Source organism: Ambystoma mexicanum, chromosome 11 (genome assembly GCF_040938575.1).
Source record: "Ambystoma mexicanum isolate Mex_15411 chromosome 11, UKY_AmexF1_1, whole genome shotgun sequence".
Lineage (NCBI taxonomy): Eukaryota > Metazoa > Chordata > Amphibia > Caudata > Ambystomatidae > Ambystoma > Ambystoma mexicanum.
In genome coordinates, this window is record NC_090934.1 from 1,359,848,866 (window position 1) to 1,359,868,324 (window position 19,459).

The following is a 19,459-nucleotide window of genomic DNA, read 5'->3' on the forward strand; positions in this document are numbered from 1 at the left end:
CAGAGATTCCACTGAAGTACCCATCTCCCACCTTGCTCTCTCGGGGTATGTTCTGTCCTCAAGAGGAGGCGAAATCCCTTCCCAGGAGTGAACAAAGGGGCATCAGGGGCAGCACCCAACATCTGTTGTAGGTGAAACCTTCAGCCCCAGCCACAGGCAGCAATTCAGAAAGGGCTTGGGCAGCTGCAGGAGTCATAGGGCCTCATTACGAGGTTGGAGGTAGTCATGGCGCTTTTAGCGCCATGACCCCCTCCAACACCAATACCGAGTCCTCCCTCGTTCAATGGGGATTTACCGGTCTATTCCGATCTTTGCGGGACCGGTAAGTCCCCATTGAAAAAGCCATTCCCCATTCCCATTTCAGCCCCCATAGGGCTCAATGGGAAGGGGGAAGGCGCTAACAACGGTACCGCAAATTGCAGTACCGTTATTAGCTCTGAAGTCCCTTAACGGACCCTGTCCATAACGCCTGGTAAAACTAGGCGTTAAGGAAGGGACCCGCTAAGGGACCTCAGAATAGGGCGCAAAAGGATTACCGGCACCAATGTCCTTAACGGTGCCCGGTATCCCTTTGCGCCCACCTCGTAATGAGGCCCATAGAACACAAGTTTAACAAAAATGACATCAGATGGATTTTGGCATTTATTTCTGTATTTTCTCACAGGCCTCTACATGAAACTAGATCTTAGTTTTATATTTACATGTAACCAAATATCTGCCAAAGCCACCAGGCTATAGGCATACACATGTACATATGTTAATCCATGGGTGCCCACTGTTAAAGGCAGCACAGGGCTGTTGGCATCATTTGGATTCCTGAAGGATGTTTCAAGAAGGTACAGGTTAATCTGTGGCTGCAATGCTGTCAAATGGCATTGCAGATGCTGGTGTGTCACTAAACAGGGACCAGAAACTGTATATGGGTCATATACTTTTTTAGGTTGGAGTATTGTAAAGTGAGGCCTGGTTATCGGGGCTTGCATTCTGGGCTCGCTTTCTGGGCATAGCAAAAATAGATAAAGGTCAGTATTTTTCATTCACACAGATGGTGTTCTGTCACAAAAAGACAGATTAATTTTGACAATTGTGCAGTGTGAATTACAGTGTTTTTAAAAATGTTGATGCTATTAAAATATTGCTTGTAAGATGAATTGTCCGTGTTTTTTTATTTGTAATAGTTTTATCATATCGGGTAGACAATATTTCAGTGCAACATTTTTTGGATTCAACACCAGTGCATTGAATCAAATAAATATTTTCCAAAATGTTGCACACATCAATTCCCATGAATCGAAGCATACACTTTGCTTGTGTTCGAGGAAGTAGTGCAGGCTAGTGCAGGCTAGGTCGAACAGAACTATGGCAGAAAGAAGGCATGGCAGCCTTGGTCTTTAGAAGAGCTGCAGAGGTTCTGGGTAGATCACATAATGTCCATGCTGTGAAATGTGGGCATTGTGTACATCAATGGCCTCGATCATACTGTAGGGAGTCTGCAGCGAAGACGGCGATGGGAGATTGCGACCCAAGGGGACATGCATTCAGGATGTATCAGAAATCAAGGCCGACACAGTGTGGTTTCCTCATGGGGTGTGCATGTGTCTGGTGGGGGAGGGGTCAGGTTGTATCTGCACCTAGTTGTGTCATGGAGTGCAGCAGCTGTGGGCATATGTGGGGGATCACTGGCCTCTGGGTGGGTGCAGACCTGGAGTTAGGCCCTTAAAGGGCTCTTTAGATAGATTAGTGCTGCAGACTCACCCTGTTGCATGACCACGGAGACTATTGTGCGGGATTTTCTCAGCTATTAATATCTGCACCGGTCAGACTCTGCAATCACTGGCACTTGGAAACATCAGACTGCGCTTCCACAACGCTTGCTTGGCACCAACAAAGTGATGCCACAATCTTTTGTTCAGCCTGCCACACACACACACACACACACACAGGTTTACTTCTGAGGGTCTACAGCTTTTAGGGAAAGAGGCAATTTCTTTAGTTGGCCTGTCGGAATACCCCTGTCTCCTTTACCTTACGTAGTGATGCACAAAGCCAAGCCATGGAGCACGTGCATTCCCCAGGCTACAGGCTGAACAGTGGGGCAGAATTCCTCATAGTTCCAGGAGGCATGTTAAGATAATGAGTTTTGCAAGTATGGGAGCATGATCACAAGCGATAGTTGATTCACAGACTGGGGGGACTATGAAGATCCTTATAAGCATCAGAACGAAGATCAGAAGTATGTAATTCACACTGTTCCTGATATACGTAACTTCAATACTGTCCCTAATCTGCTTAACTTTATCATGAAAGAAAAGGCCTAGATAGCCACACAGTGGTTGTGAAGGAGCAATGCCACTTACCATAGAGGTTATTGACTTGTTTTAAAACTCTAACCAAGCCCTTAGTCCTCTAGGTGTCTGATTTGCATTGGAAGACTGGCTTTATGAATCACCTGCTTGGAATAATTCTGTACACTGTTCATCTTCTTGCACTGGATCATGTCATAAGTGCACTTCCCTTTTCATTCTGCCTATTGTCATTTCCTGCTAAGTTCACCAGGTTCTTCTGAGGACAATAGCTGATCTTTTTTATGGGGTTTGGCAAGAATGTATGCAAGGGGTGATATTCTATGAAAGGCATTTTGAATGCTATCATGTTATTGATCTACAGCTAAAAAGGGTGTTTATCCTGTACTAATTCGCCATCAAGCTTAGTAAAGAGAGTCGTCATGGAGATTGCATTAATCAATGACCATTACCTAGCAGGTAAAACAATTGCTTTATCACCGGCCACTTGTAGTGTTTGGTCTAGTTAAAAGGTAAGGGGGAGATAGAAATTCTCTGCATTGGCTGAATTGAAAAAGGATGGATGCGTTAATGAAGGAATCTAGCTCAGATGTTATAAATGAAAATACCAAGCACAGGTGATCAAGCACTCAGACGAGGTCACAACATTTGGGTCGTCTGCATATAGTTTTGCTTTTGTAATGTAATCAGAAGTCCATATCGTAATCTAAGGCTCGGGCACTATTTAATGTGTATATTAAAACATCCTAGTGACTTTTACCCCATGTAGTGCTGGTAGCTAAAAGATACACAAAACTCCCATCCCATGCACTCTATCTGTGGCCTGAGGAAGCCAAACCTTTCAATCATAGGTATCATTTAATATGCATAGATGTAGTGAATAGTCTAACCTGGTAGGATAGAAATAATCAATTAGCATCCAATTATTAGCCGGTGAAATGTTTTTAATTTTGAACAACAACCAATACAACTAAACCCAACGCGTTTTGAGAAGTAATTCTCCTCATCAGGGGTATAACGATTTACAGAGTCTGAAAATATTTGCAAAAAAGAAATTGTGAGCAAAAAAAGTCTTCCGGGCAATCTGTCAATTTACAACAGTATGCTTGCAAAGTAGGCTTGATAATTCATCTCCTCTATTTAAAAGTTCGATCATAATGTCGAACCTGGGGCAATCTCCCCCATCGCGCTTACTGCCACTTGCTGATAGTTTCACCAAATCTGTATATACAAAATAATCTATATTATGGCCATTCACCATAAGCTCCACACATACTAAATTTTATGGTATACTGCACAGGTCCAAATACTCTTACCAAAGAATTAGACAGCAGAAAGAAAAAGCGGTCTTCCTCCTAAACTGAATGATCTTCCCGACTTGTATGCCTAATTGGTAAAAAATGAAATAAACATGTCTTCAATTCATACGAAAAAAAAGAATCATGGAGTGTATATCCTGAATCAAAACAATGGGCCTCATTACAAAGTTGGAGGAAGCCTTGCTGGTAAAACCTGCAAGGCTACCTCCAAACTTGCAAGAAATTCCGGCACCCGAGAATGGGCAATTACCGGGGTATTCCGACCCAGCCAGGCCTGGTAATTGCTCTTTCGCGGGTGCCAGAATTGGGTGATCCCCATTCCCATTGAGCCCAATAGGGCTCAATGGGAATGGGGATGCCTGTAGCACCGGCACTGTGTTCATAACGGTACCTGTGCTACAGGCTTGCTGTACTGACGGGTGCCTTTCATTCCGCCAGGTGACACCTGTTGGAATGAAAGGCTCCCGCGAGCACAACTCAGAGTTTGCCGGTCCGGATATAACTGTACCGGCAAGCTTATCGGTACCGTTGCATCTGGACTGGCAAGCTCGTAATGAGGCACAATGTCTCACCAGAAATCCAAAGTAGATGCGTGAATCTGAGATGTCTGTCACATTGATGTCTGATTTGGTCTTAACCTTCGCCAGTACTTGCCTGGAGAAATAATGTCCAAAAATTCATAGTTAGGTTTAAAGTAATGTTCAACTTGCAATTACAAGAGGGTATTCGGCTGGTCGGACTAGAGTTCAAAGTAAAAGTGTAAAGGACCATTTTACCTAAGGGTCTGGTCTTCCCAATAGAACTAAATATGGTGGGTGGCTTCCCATTATTCACTGAGCGGTGAATTCCTAAGTAAGAAATGTCATCATTACTAATTATTGTGCAGAATTCAACATGAAACCCTGAGAAAAAGGTGATGGATCAGGGATTTACTAATGCATGTGAGAACTCACCTACAGTTTCAAGAGCGAGTATGTATATCCTCTGGTCAACACAGCATGAGTTTCGCTAAAAGATAGCTGCCATAATAAACTAACGTGTGACGCGCCACTAATCGCGCAATGGTTACAGTATAACTCTGTGTTGCAATGGTGTAATATGCTTCACTGGTACTAAGCGAAATGGTAATGCCCAATTAGGACATAAACCCTCAAATTATAAAAGAAAATCACTTGAAATGCCCAAGTCATTACTGTATTATGCTTGCTCTGAAGGGTTGAAATAAGGATTCCAAAGTGGTCGCTCCTGATAGTGTAAGTGATATATTAAGCATAACAACATTGCTTGGCAGATGATCCTTTGTAGGGTTACACTTTGGTGTCCCTTTTCTCCAAAGGTCTTCAAATAATCCTGAGAGGATATAATCTGCTGCCAGGATTTTGGAGACACATTAGGTCCCGAAGTGTATTTTCATTTTCTGACAAATTAGATCTTAGCAATTTCTGTATGGATTCACTCTCCAAACCTACCATGAAACACTCTGCTGAGGATTATTTTAATGTGTAAGACACTCTTAAGTGGGATGCAATGCCATGTTATGTGGTCCTGGTGAGTCTTGTTTGGATGGTGATCTAAAAACAGAGTGCAGAGTGTGCATTATCAAATGGGTATTTGCCAAGCTATCCCTCTCCACTAGTGACCAGAGGGTGGTCGGAAAGTTGTTCCATGAGTGTGTCAGTTTCTGTGACAGCTGATAGAATCTACTTTTATTGTGCTCCAAAAATAGGAGAATTGCTAACGCAAAGTGAATACATCAAATACAGTATTCTACCAAATTACATCCTTCCATTTGTGTCCCTTACATTTCTCTGGGGTTCAGGTTTTGAAAATAAACCCATAGATATTTAAAGAGATGCAAAATTAGAAACTCTGCTTTTGTTTGACAGTTATTGGTAAATCAGTAAAAAAAACTGCAAAAGATCAAATGAAAAGCTTATGCAAAAGTGGCAGGGCAGCACAATTAAGTTGAGAGCAAAGTTTTCTTTCAGTTTCTCTATTTCTGTTTTTCCCACCAGGGATCTTTTTTTCAATTGTTACTATTTTCCTCACCAAAGTGTTTGAACTATCATGCTGTTATTAGAATAAATACATTGGTGTACTATTTCATGTTTTTGGACTCCTTTTTAGCAACTGTAGTGATATGATATTGTATTAATTATAGCTTTATTTCCGGTGTGATCATAAAAACATACAATAACAATTATAAAACATTTCCCAAATCAATTGATTAGTTACACATGCCACAGGATATAACATTCCAGATAATAAATACATAAAATGCTTGTCATAGAATAGATCCAAGAAAAGTAAATATTTCATTTCATTTGGGATGGGATAATTTGCAGTAGTTTGTTAGTGCATTTTTGAAAACCATTGATTATATCATGAATCATAATTATTTAATGATATTTTATGGGAAGTGCATTCTGGAACAATCAATAGATTGGTAGGTACATTCTTGTGATCTGTTTTAGACAGAATCTCTTTCCAGAAAGTGTAGATCATTCAGTTTTGCCGTAGGAGGATATATCCAAGTCCTAAGATTAAAATGCGGGTTTGTAAGAGACCAGTGGCAGTTTGACAGAAAAATGAGCCTAAACTAAATATGATCCCAGTTATGCAAAGAAATACTTTGCAAGCCCCTTCATCATCTTTTTTTATACAGTTTATATATTGAAGCAAATTATTGAACAGTTCTTTTAATTATCAACCCCTACATATTTGTCTGCAATTCCATTTCCCTCTCACATTTTTATGGCACAAGTTTGCATTATGCTCCATGACCTTAAACCTGCAAGCCACAAATGCTAATGCTTCCTTTTTCCTTGAACACCTTGTTCACATTTCATGTGCTCTCAACTTCTTCACAATATCAGCTTTGTCTTTGTGTCTGTGCTTAGCACAAGAATGGGTATTACACGTTCCTCTCTTGCTTGATAAAGTTGCTTGATAATACTATATAATAAAAGGCCACATGTATGTTTGTCAAAAGCTGTCATGTGCCTGCTTTACCTGTGCCACCGCTAGAGGGAGCTGCTGCCTTATGCATACAACTATAAGGCTTCAAGTTGTACAGTAGAGACTGCCCGCTTTGCCTGTTATCACTGCCAGCGGGAGCTGTTGCCTTTGGCGTACAATAATAATACATTACAACAATGATAACATACAATTAGCTGCAGAAAAGGCCCAAGAGAAGGATACCACTTTAACAGCATACTTCAAGTTGCATACACGAAGAAAATATATACATTTAAATAAAATATATATAAATAGAAATTCATTTGATTAAGCACGATTTCTCCAACAAAATAAATTACTTTTTTCCCCATACAGAGGGATTTCTGTAAATATAATTATTTTCAGCATATCACACCTCCACAATGTCTCTATTAACACTCTGAAAATGTCTTCCTGCACGCATTTTGGCCCGTGTACTCAGGCTTTTCCCATAGTGATGAAATAATTCCACAGACGACCAAGGTACACTATTTCTGCCTGTCTCCAAATACAACTGCTTTTCTAATTCGTAATGTTAGGTCATAGAATGGCACTGCTAGTCAGTGCCTGTCGCCACATTCTGGAGATCTCAGTATCTGACCCCGTTTCTGCATGCGATCCTGGATTCATTAATATTAATTTTGCCTATTAACTCTCAAATAAATTCTTTTATCTGTGTTCCCTGGTATGCTATATGGCTTGGCTATTTGTCCAAGTATGGACCTTTAATACACTTGCCTAATAAGTGCAATATATAATGGCCTGCAGCTGCCCAATAATAATTTAGCATCCTGTGTGAGCTGATATCTGCCATCGTTCTCTACAATTTCTTTGGTTTCATTTAATTGGGTGTGTTTTCTAAAACGAGCAATGGATAGAAACCCTGAAGGCTTGAAGCCTCTTGCATTTTTTTAGAAAGCCTCCCCTCCCACCATCTTTAAGCCACCCTGTTCCATTAGATAAGAAGAAGAAAACCAGGTTTGAGTCACCAATAGGGGTATTCCATCCCAGGATGCAAGATCACATCCCCTAGTATTGGAACCACAAGAAACCATAAGAAAGCCTGGACATTCTTTGTCCTCATTGGATTCCATCAGAAAGACATTGTTGGGGATCCTAGAGATAACAGGTTTGAGACCCAACACTTGGCATGATGTACCGCCACTAAAACATCCCCAAAATGACACATAGAAAGCTTGTTTTCATTTGTAACCATATGACTTCCTTTGGGAGCCTCTTCATTCAATTGTTTATCAGCCCATCTGTGAAAGAGCCCTTTTCATAACTCTGAACAAATCAGACTATGGGCCTCATTACGAGTCCGGCGGTAGCCGTCACGGAAAAGCCGTCAGGCTGCCACCGGACCCGAAATACCATTCCGCCTCCGTGATTGCCGGAACCACTGGGACATCACAACCCCAGTGACCCAGTAATTCCGGAGGCGGAATTCCGTAAATCCCCATTCCCATGGAGTCCCATAGGGCTCCATGGGGATGGGGACAATGGAACCACTGGATCTGTCTATGACAGAGCCGGCGTTTCAATTTCCGCCTGCAGGCGGGTGGCGTAACTCACGCCAAGTCAGACCTGGCGGGAGTGACACCTCCCGCCAGCAGAACTTGGAATCAGCCGGTCTGGAAACAACAGTGGCGGTGGAGTTACCGCCACTGTTGTTTCTGGACCAGAAGGGTCATAATGAGACCTTGTGTCATCTGTGTGCAGTTTGATTCAACTTTCGCTGTGGGACCAACAAACGATTTAATGCTATCATTGGTTATAATATTTATTTCATCTAGTTCTTTATTCAATGTTAATAGTAATAGCGACATTGATCACTGCTGCCTTGTACCTTTTGTGAGCTCTACATAAATCATTATTATATAAACCTTTTAAAAAGCCTTCAAATGTCACCTGTTCATTTATTCTGTGTAATACATTCTGATGATATCCCCATTGGAACAGCCTCTTTAGCCTCCAAAAGTGTGATTAGTGTAGGTATGTTCTTTTCATTGCATAATACAATTCTCATCTAATGAACCAGGCAAATTACAACCACAGATGACATCACACTGATATGATTTTACTATGGGTCCTGTTGCCTCAATAGCCAGCCGCAAAATATTTTAACAAAAGTCTTATTATTAGTGTTGAGTGATATTGGGCCTCTTTACACGGATGGCGGTAAGGATTTACCGGTACCGGTAAAATACCGGTACCGGTAAATCCTTACCGCCTTACTACGAGGTCCCTTTGCGGGTTGGGGGATTTAACGCCTGCTTTTTGCAGGCGTTAAAATCCAACCTGCAAAGGGACCTCGGAGCTAATTACGGCACCGCAAAATTGCGGTGCCGTAATTAGCGCCTTCCCCATTCCCATAGAGCCCAATGGGGCAGAAATGGGAATGGGGAAGGGCAATGGTGGAAGGGGAATTTACCGCCCCTCCAACCTTGGAATGGGGCGGTAAATCCCCTTTCCACCAAGGCGGTGCCGGTATTTTACCGGCATGAGCCATGGCGCTAATAGCGCCATGGCTCACCGCCTACCGTGTAATGAGGCCCATTATCTGTCTACTGTTTACAGCCAGCAGGCCGAATTCATTATCTTTTAGAATGTTAATATTAATCTCTCCAAGTAGGACCTCAGATCTTTTTGGCTCTAAATATTGCATAAGATGCTGGTTTTGATATCTTTTATTGGACTAACTGAAGATACTGTGCAGAGATGAAGTCCCATAAACCTCTTCATCTGGTGGTGCAGCTTTTAACTCTGCACCATCTGATGAAAAAGTCTTTGGGACTTGGAAAACTTCGAAAAGACATGTAGCAAAGTATGCCATTGTTTCACCCACTTCTTTGCATCATTCAATCTTTATAGAGATTGAATAAAACATTGAAACCCCACTGCGATGACAATGGGAAAATAATACATGGTTCTTTCACCATATTTTTCATAGCATTAAATAGCTGCAATAAGCGTATTATATGTTGATCTAGTGCTCTCTCTTCTTCATCCAGGTGTATGCTCCCCACACTGTGTTGTCTTTCCATCTCCCTGTTGCTTTCTCTCTGTCTTACTCGATGCCTGTCTCACACACTCTATCTCTCTCTCTTCGGGTGGGAGTCGTGTTGTCGGAGGCACGTTTGCGGGAGCCGTCCCAGCCATTGCTGACAGCTGCACAACCAGAGAAAAAACACAGATATCTTAAGGCCGGGGGCTGTGTACTGTTATCTTCCTTTCCTCATGCATATTGTCCCTTTCTCTTAGCTACAATGTGGCTGTCTCTGATGATGCTTTTATTTACATTTTAACATATGGCCAGCTGAGTAAGCCTCAGTGAATGCAGATTTTATGGTTCCTATAGCAGTTAAATCGATTTCCTTCCCCCTTCACAATATGTGTTTCTTGTCAAAGGAACACCTGCAGCATCCTTCAATGAAGTTAATTGATACTGAAGTTGCATCCGGTCTCTCATTTAGACTTTGAACATTCACAGAGATTGTCCCTACAGCAGTGTTTCACATGTTCTAACCCACTACTTCATTTTAACTGTTCTCTTTTCTTTCACATCCCAGATTAATAGATGTTTTCATTTCTTTTTGTCTACTCCCCTTTTTTCCACCTCCTCCTTTTCTCCTTCTTGCCCTTCGCCTCCCCCTCACCCCACACCTGCTCCCCACACTGCAGGTGCTTGCCATATTTGCATTCCCGCCTCTCTTCTTGACACTTGGTTATACTGAATATACTGACAGTACATCTTCTTTGACCGTTCGTTTCCTTATGTCCCTTCTAATGGTAGGGGATGGCTGTGGTCACAGGAGTGGTGTGTGGGTTGCATGATGCAGAGGAGTGGTGTGTGGGTTGCATGATGCAGAGGAGTGGTGTGTGGGTTGCATGATGCAGAGGAGTGGTGTGTGGGTTGCATGATGCAGAGGAGTGGTGTGTGGGTTGCATGATGCAGAGGAGTGGTGTGTGAGTTGCATGATGCAGAGGAGTGGTGTGTGGGTTGCATGATGCAGAGGAGTGGTGTGTGGGTTGCATGATGCAGAGGAGTGGTGTGTGGGTTGCATGATGCAGAGGAGTGGTGTGTGAGTTGCATGATGCAGAGGAGTGGTGTGTGAGTTGCATGATGCAGAGGAGTGGTGTGTGGGTTGCATGATGCAGAGGAGTGGTGTGTGGGTTGCATGATGCAGAGGAGTGGTGTGTGAGTTGAATGATGCAGAGGAGTGGTGTGTGGGTTGCATGATGCAGAGGAGTGGTGTGTGGGTTGCATGATGCAGAGGAGTGGTGTGTGGGTTGCATGATGCAGAGGAGTGGTGTGTGAGTTGCATGATGCAGAGGAGTGGTGTGTGGGTTGCATGATGCAGAGGAGTGGTGTGTGGGTTGCATGATGCAGACGAGTGGTGTGTGGGTTGCATGATGCAGAGAATGGCGTACAATCCATGGTGTATCCCTTATGTCTCTTTGTCCCTCCGACATTCAACACGAGCATGTGTTCGATGTTGGATGTGATGGTTGAGGGTGGTTTTGAGCATTGGGCGGTATAAAGTTTATTAAATTTGTCCTGCGAGTATTAAGTGCATGTGTCCCATATTTTGCACAATGTGTGCGCGCGTGTGTGTGTGTGTGTGAATGCCATAAACTTAATTTCATTGAGCTCTCCACACCTATTGCTCAGGTCCTACCATGTTGACATTTGTGTAGGCTTCAAAAATGAATATCTCGAATTTGAGTGGCCCGATTCTTATATTTTTGTCATTTGCACGGTTTACAGCCTAAGGCAGAAAATTGAAGTACACAATTTTAGTCTATTGTGTGTTGAAGAGTGCATGTTTCAGCCTCTACGTACATTTCCATGCAAAGTAACCTTTTTTTATCAATCATTTTAGGCATGAAGATGTTAATGGAGAGGTGCCCAGGAATTTCACTGCATATTATTAATCACACACATTGTTCAATGCTGAATATTCATTGCAATGAAATTCATTCACTATTTTTAAATGAATGAAATAAAGTGGAGATAGTAGTTGTGGGAAAGGGGATATTGCTTTTTAGGTGTGATGTGGGGGAGTGTTTTTGGGGGGCTGGGACTTCTACCCTCATTTTGCAGTTGTAAATTATGAAATGGTAAACAGAAACACTTGACCTGATGGACGCTTTGTTCAGCTTTGGCTGGAACATGTGCATGCGGAATTCTGTGAAACTTCAAGGCTAGCAAGATGATGATTTTATTATGTGGGTGCATATTTGAAAAATTGCACTTTCCATGGCTCATTTTAAATCATGTTTGAAAGCATATTAACCATTTTGTTTTAGAATTCGGAAGTTGATGGCCAGACATTGACCGAGGTTGATCTTTTCATCTCCACACAACGAATTAAAGTTCTAAATGCAGACACACAGGTGAGTTATACTTTGTTTCTAAACTGTGTGTCTTTTTAGTCAATTTGACAGTTATCACTGTAAGACATTTTCTCATTAGATCTTTTTGACGGTGAGGAATTCTTTATATGGAATATTTATTAATTTAGTTGGCCTCCTGGACATTTATTGGTCTACTTCTAAAAACTATGCCCAGAAATGTCTAAGGACACACAGAAGCATTCTGATCATAGAGATATCTAGGGTTCTACACGTTGGCTGTGCTATTTTGTAAGACATGGGGTTAAGCAGAAACATTCATTGGCACAATAAGCCAAGAATGAAAATAATCGATGGTCTGTAAGTTCAAGAGGTGCCTTCCTGCTGGATGGTTCTGTGTGGAATATGTACCTTACATACCATGAGTGTCAGAGTTATGTAGAGGGTAACACTTGGCATTAAGAATATCTTTGCCAGACTTCGCCACAAGTTGTTTGAAGTTTTGAAGTTAAGAAGGCCCTGCTTGTATAGACGGTGGTTCAGCTGCTTGAAAATCTCAAAGCACGAAATCGGGGCAGATGGGGGCCTGAGAAGAAATGCTGTCTGACACCAGAGGATGAAACTGACCGAAACGTCTGGGGTTTCAATGTGTAGTACAACAACACAGAGCAGGAGGAGACGAATGCAAAAAGAGCAAACAGGTGGTAGGAACTCTGTATAAATGCTTCCATGTATGTCGAAAGATCACTTTTATCCACCTCCCCAGATAGAATTCATTGATGTATCCCTATTGATTGTGCATGGGTAATGACAAAAATGCAGCAAAGGAATTCATGAACATTTGCTGCTAGACCTCAAATGCAAACCACCAATCTGGAACACTCGCACATAAACCCACCGCTGGTTACAAGAAAACCAACCTGACCACTGAGGCGCAACCCGTACTTGCCCTTGACCCGTGTTCCGCAAGTGACGCCAGAACACCGACCTACAATCACAGAAACCACAGAAGTCAGGAAATCCAAGAACCCGCGTTGAACCCACGCTCTCATGCAAGGATACCTTAACGAGGGGTACCTGACAATATACAACTGCCTTGCACTGAACCTCTCACCTCTTGGTGGGACTGTGCACATCTTCCATTTATGAACATTCTGAATGCACCAGAGAATCTATTTCTTAAAGGCTAATGATGCCTGGTGAGGCACCATTCAGTGAAACCATTTGACTAAAATCAAAGGAGTTTCTCAATTGACAGCACACAACTTTGCCAATGAGATCATTGTCATTAACAGAGATGAAACTGTGAAAAGAAAGACATCCTTGCTATCATAGCAAAAAAGAGAAATAAACACACTGATAAAAAACAATAAGAACAAGTTAAGTTAATAAAATTAAGTATGTTTCCCGAATAAGTTATAGGTGCTGAACACAAATTTCACATCCATTAACTGCATTTCATGAGAACAATTGATTCAACTTCTCAATGCGACCACCTCCATGTAACATTAGACGGTCCTTCACACCGATGATGGGTCACTGTCTGCCTTTTTGTTTTTTTTAAAACAGCCTTTATTGAAAATTTGGGACTGCAGAATGTTAACAATTATATATATATATATAAATATATATATATATATTTTTTTATAACACGCCTTATACCGTACCTGAGTTCGGTCTCTAAGCGCGGATCTGAGATTCGAAACTCTGTTGCTCTGCGTGCTCCAGATGACGACAAGCAAAACCACCAAAAAAGCCCAGCAACAGCTATTAGCAAAGTCAAATCAGATCAAATGTAGTTATAAGATTTTAATAAGCACAAAACATATATTTCATAAAATGCATCTAACATACCTTCTTGATAACACCAAAATCAAGCTGCAATCGCGTTCTTCTGACACAGATGGACAAAGACAATGACATCGTTATGAAAAGATGACCAATCCACAAGCAGCTTTCAAGAATTCAACAAACACACCAATATTTGCTAAATTAAGGCTACAAGTGTTAATATACAGAAATACATATGTGCATAAAAGTGGTATGCTTCCCTTACAGAAAGCAGGCACTCTTGTAACTATGTTGGTTGTGGGTACTTTGGGAGAAAAATATTCTTGTGGCTTCTATACCTGGCCAAATAGTGCAATACAGGACACAATATTCTAGATGGATCTGTGGGATTCAGCAATTACGACTGCATGGCAGCAGAAGAGCTGGGATGGATAGGACAGCCATAGGCTCAAAACCTGCCTCTCGCTGATCCAGTCTTGGATGTCCAGTGTATACTTGAAGCTCAACCCCTCTAAGACCGAATTCCTACTCCTCCCCAACAGCACCGAACACCCAGACATACCGACCTTGATATCAACCATGAACTCTGAGGGCTTCACGCCTGAGCTCATCTCCTGCACCAAGTCCCTCAGGTTCCACATCGACAAACACCTCTTCTTCAAGACACACATAGCTAAGAAAACTCAGACATCTTGGTATCAGCTCTCCCTCCTGTGGAAAGTCAAGCCCTTCCTCTCTCCTGACAGTTTTAGATCCACCCTTTAAGCACTGATTCTATCATACCTGTATGGGGCCAATGCACTCCTCAAAGGCCTCCTGATGACCTCCCTTGTGCCCCTGAGAAGTGTTTTACACACAGCTGCACACCTCATCAAGCGTCTATGCAGATACAACCACATCACTCCGGCCATCATCGACCTTCACTGGCTCCCAATATACGCACAAATCACCTTCAAGTCTTGCAGCATCACCTGTAAGGCAGTCACCCTCAAGTCACCCAGCTACTTCACGGGGAAACTCAGCATTTTCAGCAGACAGCACACCACCAGAAGCCACGACATATGCAGACTTGAAATCCACTGCTACAAAAAGGAAGGGATTAGCGTTCTCTGCCTACACCCCAAGACTATGGAAACTCCTTGCTGTCAAGATCAAACTCGCCGTCACACTCCTACAATTCAGAAAAGAACTCATGACCAACCTCTTTAAGGAGTCTCTCCTCTTCTACACCTAGGCCATCACGTCACCACTCGCGCCACCTGACTTGCTGGACACCACCCACCCCTCTCCTCCCCACTACCAGGTATAGCTGTACTCCTCACTGTGCCTCTCTGTATCCTACCCTCTGCTCTAAAATCTATTCTTTTGTTACCTCTGAATAGAATAGCGTTCCGTTATGCATCTGTACTGTTGCTTACCTCTGTAAAGCGCTCAGTTGCTTCTCGATGCTAGGCTCACGCACAATAAATACAGATAATAATAATAATGTATCAGAAAAAAGTGGGCTCCAGAGAGGAAGAATTTGGATTGAGTGCAGCGATCAATGATTCTCTCGCATTGCATCTGTTCCATTATTTTTAGTTTGGGCTATTAGGTGTCTCTTGCGATACCCATAAGCCAAAACTATTACATTAGAGTACAGATAGGGAGGAGTGGCGATGAGGAGGGGAACACAGCCTGCAGGTGTTGTTTGGTTATGTGCCCACTCATTGACTGCCCCTGGCCATGCTAATCCCTGTGGCCATTCCATCCAAGTTCTTGACCCTTGCCGCCCAAAACTCCTCTTCCTGGGAACTCTTTGAGCTCACTTTATTCAAATCCTTACCATCAAACTTTGCATTCAAAGTGTCTGCCAGTAAGAGAAATGTCTTACTAGGTCTGCCTTCAGCCACTAAAATTATAAGCACTCTGCGTGTCCTTCACTGAAGTCTTGCTAAAAATAAGCATTGGCAAAGCCAACCGTTTTGGCTGCGCATTTGTGTATATGTTTTAGGCATTTCCCAGGCACTGCTATTAGATGCCCAGGTACTTGCACCATTTTGAATCTGCTACCATCATCAATCGCAAGTTAATACCACTACGGCAGTGCCTGGCAAGTGCCTTTCCCATGCCTACACAAAAAAAAAAAAACTGTTGGCATTGCCAATGCTTGTTCGAATTTGAAGGGGCCTTTAGAAAGAGGCAATATATTGACAGTAAAGGCTACCAATAAGCTGAGCAGGATTTCCATCATGCTGGGCATTACCTCGGGCTGAGAAGGGCCATCCTCCTTGGCTCACCCCACGAACAGATGTCATCACAACAGTTAGACCTATTTAGCTCTGGGGCAGTCAGTACTGCTTGCACTTTAAAAAGACGTGAGGGTTACAGAAGTGCAGAAACGTTCTTCAGGTGTACAGTACTACAAAAAGCAGAAAACTTTCAGGCAACTGAATTACATGCAGAGCATGACCTAGTGCACTCCTGACTTCCTCTTCCTGAGGAGCTAGGGCGCTCCCTGGCCAGAACAGTGGAAATAAGGAGCACGAACATTTATACTTCACGAGGAGAATATCTGCTGTAAGTGGTCAGAAGTCAAGAAGCCTTCCTTCTGAAGAAGATCTGCCATTATCACCCTCCGTCCCAGAGATCACCAGGCCTGGGAGGCTGAACGGGCAGTCGAGCTAGACGTAGCCACTTGAAGATGCCCTTGTCTCCTTGGCGCCTGGAGAACCAAGCAGAGGTGTACACCTGTATTATTTTGTCCCATCAGCCTCTTCCTACAGGGGCTGTACATTCTGAGTAATATGTCTGAGCTATTCCGGGCCTAGGACTGGTGGTGGGGGGGGGGTCTGTGGGGCAGAGCAACCCCTGTGGCGCTTTAGAAACTGGAATCCGAGTCAGATACAGCTGTCTAACACCATAGCTCCTCGAAAGCAAACAAACCCCTCCTGAATGGATTGACTTACTGTCGTTCTTCTCAGAAATGTTCCTTTTGATAAGACAATTTTCACAGCAGCCATGTGGATATCCATCTGTAAATCTTCCAGAAACTCTTGCATAGACTAGATGTCTAAAAAAGACGCCCAAGTGGGTGAGGTGTCTCTGTGAGACCTCTATCCAAGATTCATGTATCCTAACACTTTGTGTGAATTCCTTCCTCGTCGCCCTGGATGCCCGGCAGCCCATCTATGGGGGAGGAACCCCCTGTCCAATTCTAGTGCTCATCGATGTGACGAAGAAGGCAAGCTTCATTATTTGTGATATGAATCCCTAACCGTAGCATTTTCATTAAGCTCCTGAGGAACCCTCTCACCGTCCCGTAAACGGTCATGAGGACGCATGCAAAGAAAGATTACGGATCCTTTGCTTTCGCTAATCTGTCTCAACGACCTGAGGTCTTCGTCACTGCAATGCATTATGGGGCTCTGCAGCATCCACGCGGCATAGAAGTTGGATATGCCACTTCTTTAATTGAAGAGTCTAATTGTTTTTTTAAAGTGTTATTTTTTTTCTTTGAGAAAGAAATTGACTCGTCCAATCACATTGACTCTTTTACATTAGTTTGAGGTCTTATTTGTGTTGAGGAAGGCTTATTTAAAACGAAAGTGTGGAAACTGATATTTCTCATCATACAACTTGTTGTTGCATCACCCGCTCCTCCATGTGTAGTTATCCTATTGTTTATGAATTTAATACAAATGTTAAAGTTTCCCTTGAGGGAGAAAGTTATCATATCCATGACTGACCGCAGAGAAACTGTTGATAACCACTATTTGTGAATGAAGACAACAACAGGTTCCGCGACCTGTGGCTTGTCAATTAACTCAGCAAGCACAAGATGTGATGGCTAGAAGGTTTAGAATTAATCTGAATCACTGGTATTGCTCTGGGCAACCCTCCAGACCATTGTTCTTCATCTGCAAAGCCATTAAAGAAAGGGAAAGACCACATGCAAATCAGGCGTGGTCCCACCCCAAAAGGCGCAGTCCAGCCCGAACTGCCAGAGTACATCCCCACACATACACACACCCACCAAGAATGAGAGGTTTTTCTTTACGTCGCAATTGGCTCTGGCCAGGTTGCTGTTTCTTCTCGTCACATCATCAGTTTGGTTTTGGTTGGGTTGGGTTTCCATCTATTTCTCATCATCTATGAGTCGACATGTGCAAGGCATGTTCTAAGATCACGTTTGTTTAATGTGGAGAGGTTTGTACGCTTCTACATGGTTTGTATATTTTCTGTATGTTTGCAACATGTGAAGCCTGAGTTACAGAAACGTTCCAAAAGAATTGTCTCTGTTGCCATCCCCCAAAGATCAGCCCTTAGACCTCTGCCCTTCATCCTTTATATCTCTGCCGTAGGTAGACTTATCTCATCCTTTGGCTTTCAAAACCACCTCTTTGCTGACAACATTCAAATTGCTCTTCTTTCCCTCCTTCTCTCCAACCATCTCAGGGTGGATTACCAACAGTGTTACTGCAATCCATCACTAGATAGCACTCTGCTGCTCCATGCTGAACTCCTCAAAAATGGCGGTCCTATTCCTACCAGTTTCCAATGTCATCCCTAACCCTGCCACCCCTATCTCTTTCCCTCCCGTCCTTCTTGCTCTTTCTCACCCAAGGCCTGCAACCATGGGGCCCTCTTTGATAGCAACCTCTGAATGTAGAAATGTCATCCTAACCACTGCCTCTACTGTTGCCCATTAACCTTCTCAACATTCAGCTAATTAGTACATGTGTTACCGCTCTATGAAAACTCTAGTCTCCACCCTCGTGCTCAGCAAACTCGATGACAACTCATGCCTGCTTCTTGGCCTTCCTCTCTACCCCTTCGTCCCTCTAGACTGTTACAGGGGGCACAAGAATCACCCCAAACAGGCTGAGATGGTTCACTGCTTTGTATAACGTGTTCAATGGGGCTAATGGCTGTACCTCTCTGTAGTCTTGGTGTGGCCCATCTCCATAACCCACACATCCAGAACCCCAGGCTAGTGCTATAGAGTTATAACGCCTACTGCCTAAACCCTTGCTTCTACAGAACCTCCTAACTGTCCCAACACTGACCAGTTGTTAGTGTGCCAAAGGGAGCTGGGATTGTGTTTTGCAACTACACTGTGTGATGAACGTTTTCCATAACATGCCCACTCCCACCGTTCTCCTTTCTGCTTTCACTACTTCACCCCTCCTCCTTGCTCTAGACCCAACGCCTCCCTCCAAACCACTATTGCTCCCTCCAAAACACTACTCCTCCCTCCAAAGCACAACTCTTCACTCCAAGCCACTTGTCCTCCCTCCGAAACCCTACTACTCCATCCAAACCACTACTATTCCCTCCAAACTACTACTCCTTCCTCCCAATCCTACTACTCACACCCCCTCCTGTCACTCTGGACCATATGCTTCACAATCACTCCCTACACTATGTATTCTACAGAACATTGACACACTTTCACTCACTCTCAAACCGCAGTACCATGCCCACTCAGCAACCAATACCTCACTTTTTTCAAAATTTGCCTCCACACTCCGCCATTCCTTCTTTATTACTGCTTGTCTCTTGGTCCTCCGCTTCCACTGCCTCTTACCACACGCGAGTAACCTACCCTTCCTGCTTCCTGTAGGCTCTTCTTATAGCCCCCCCCTCCCCATCTCACTTGGTAGGATTTGATTCTGGCAAGCAATAAAGAAGGGACTAAGCCGCCCGCTG

General features: G+C 43.2%; 1 protein-coding gene across 6 annotated transcripts in view; it reads left to right on the plus strand.

Moving 5' to 3' along the window:
- APBA2 (amyloid beta precursor protein binding family A member 2) overlaps positions 1–19,459 on the plus strand; it is a 1,066,227-nt gene that overhangs the window by 809,329 nt on the left and 237,439 nt on the right. For all 6 annotated transcript variants that reach the window (XM_069624922.1, XM_069624924.1, XM_069624925.1 and 3 more), the window contains one exon: positions 11,933–12,019. In XM_069624922.1, coding sequence (XP_069481023.1) covers positions 11,933–12,019 — 87 coding nt within the window. The remainder of the gene's footprint in view (positions 1–11,932; positions 12,020–19,459) is intronic.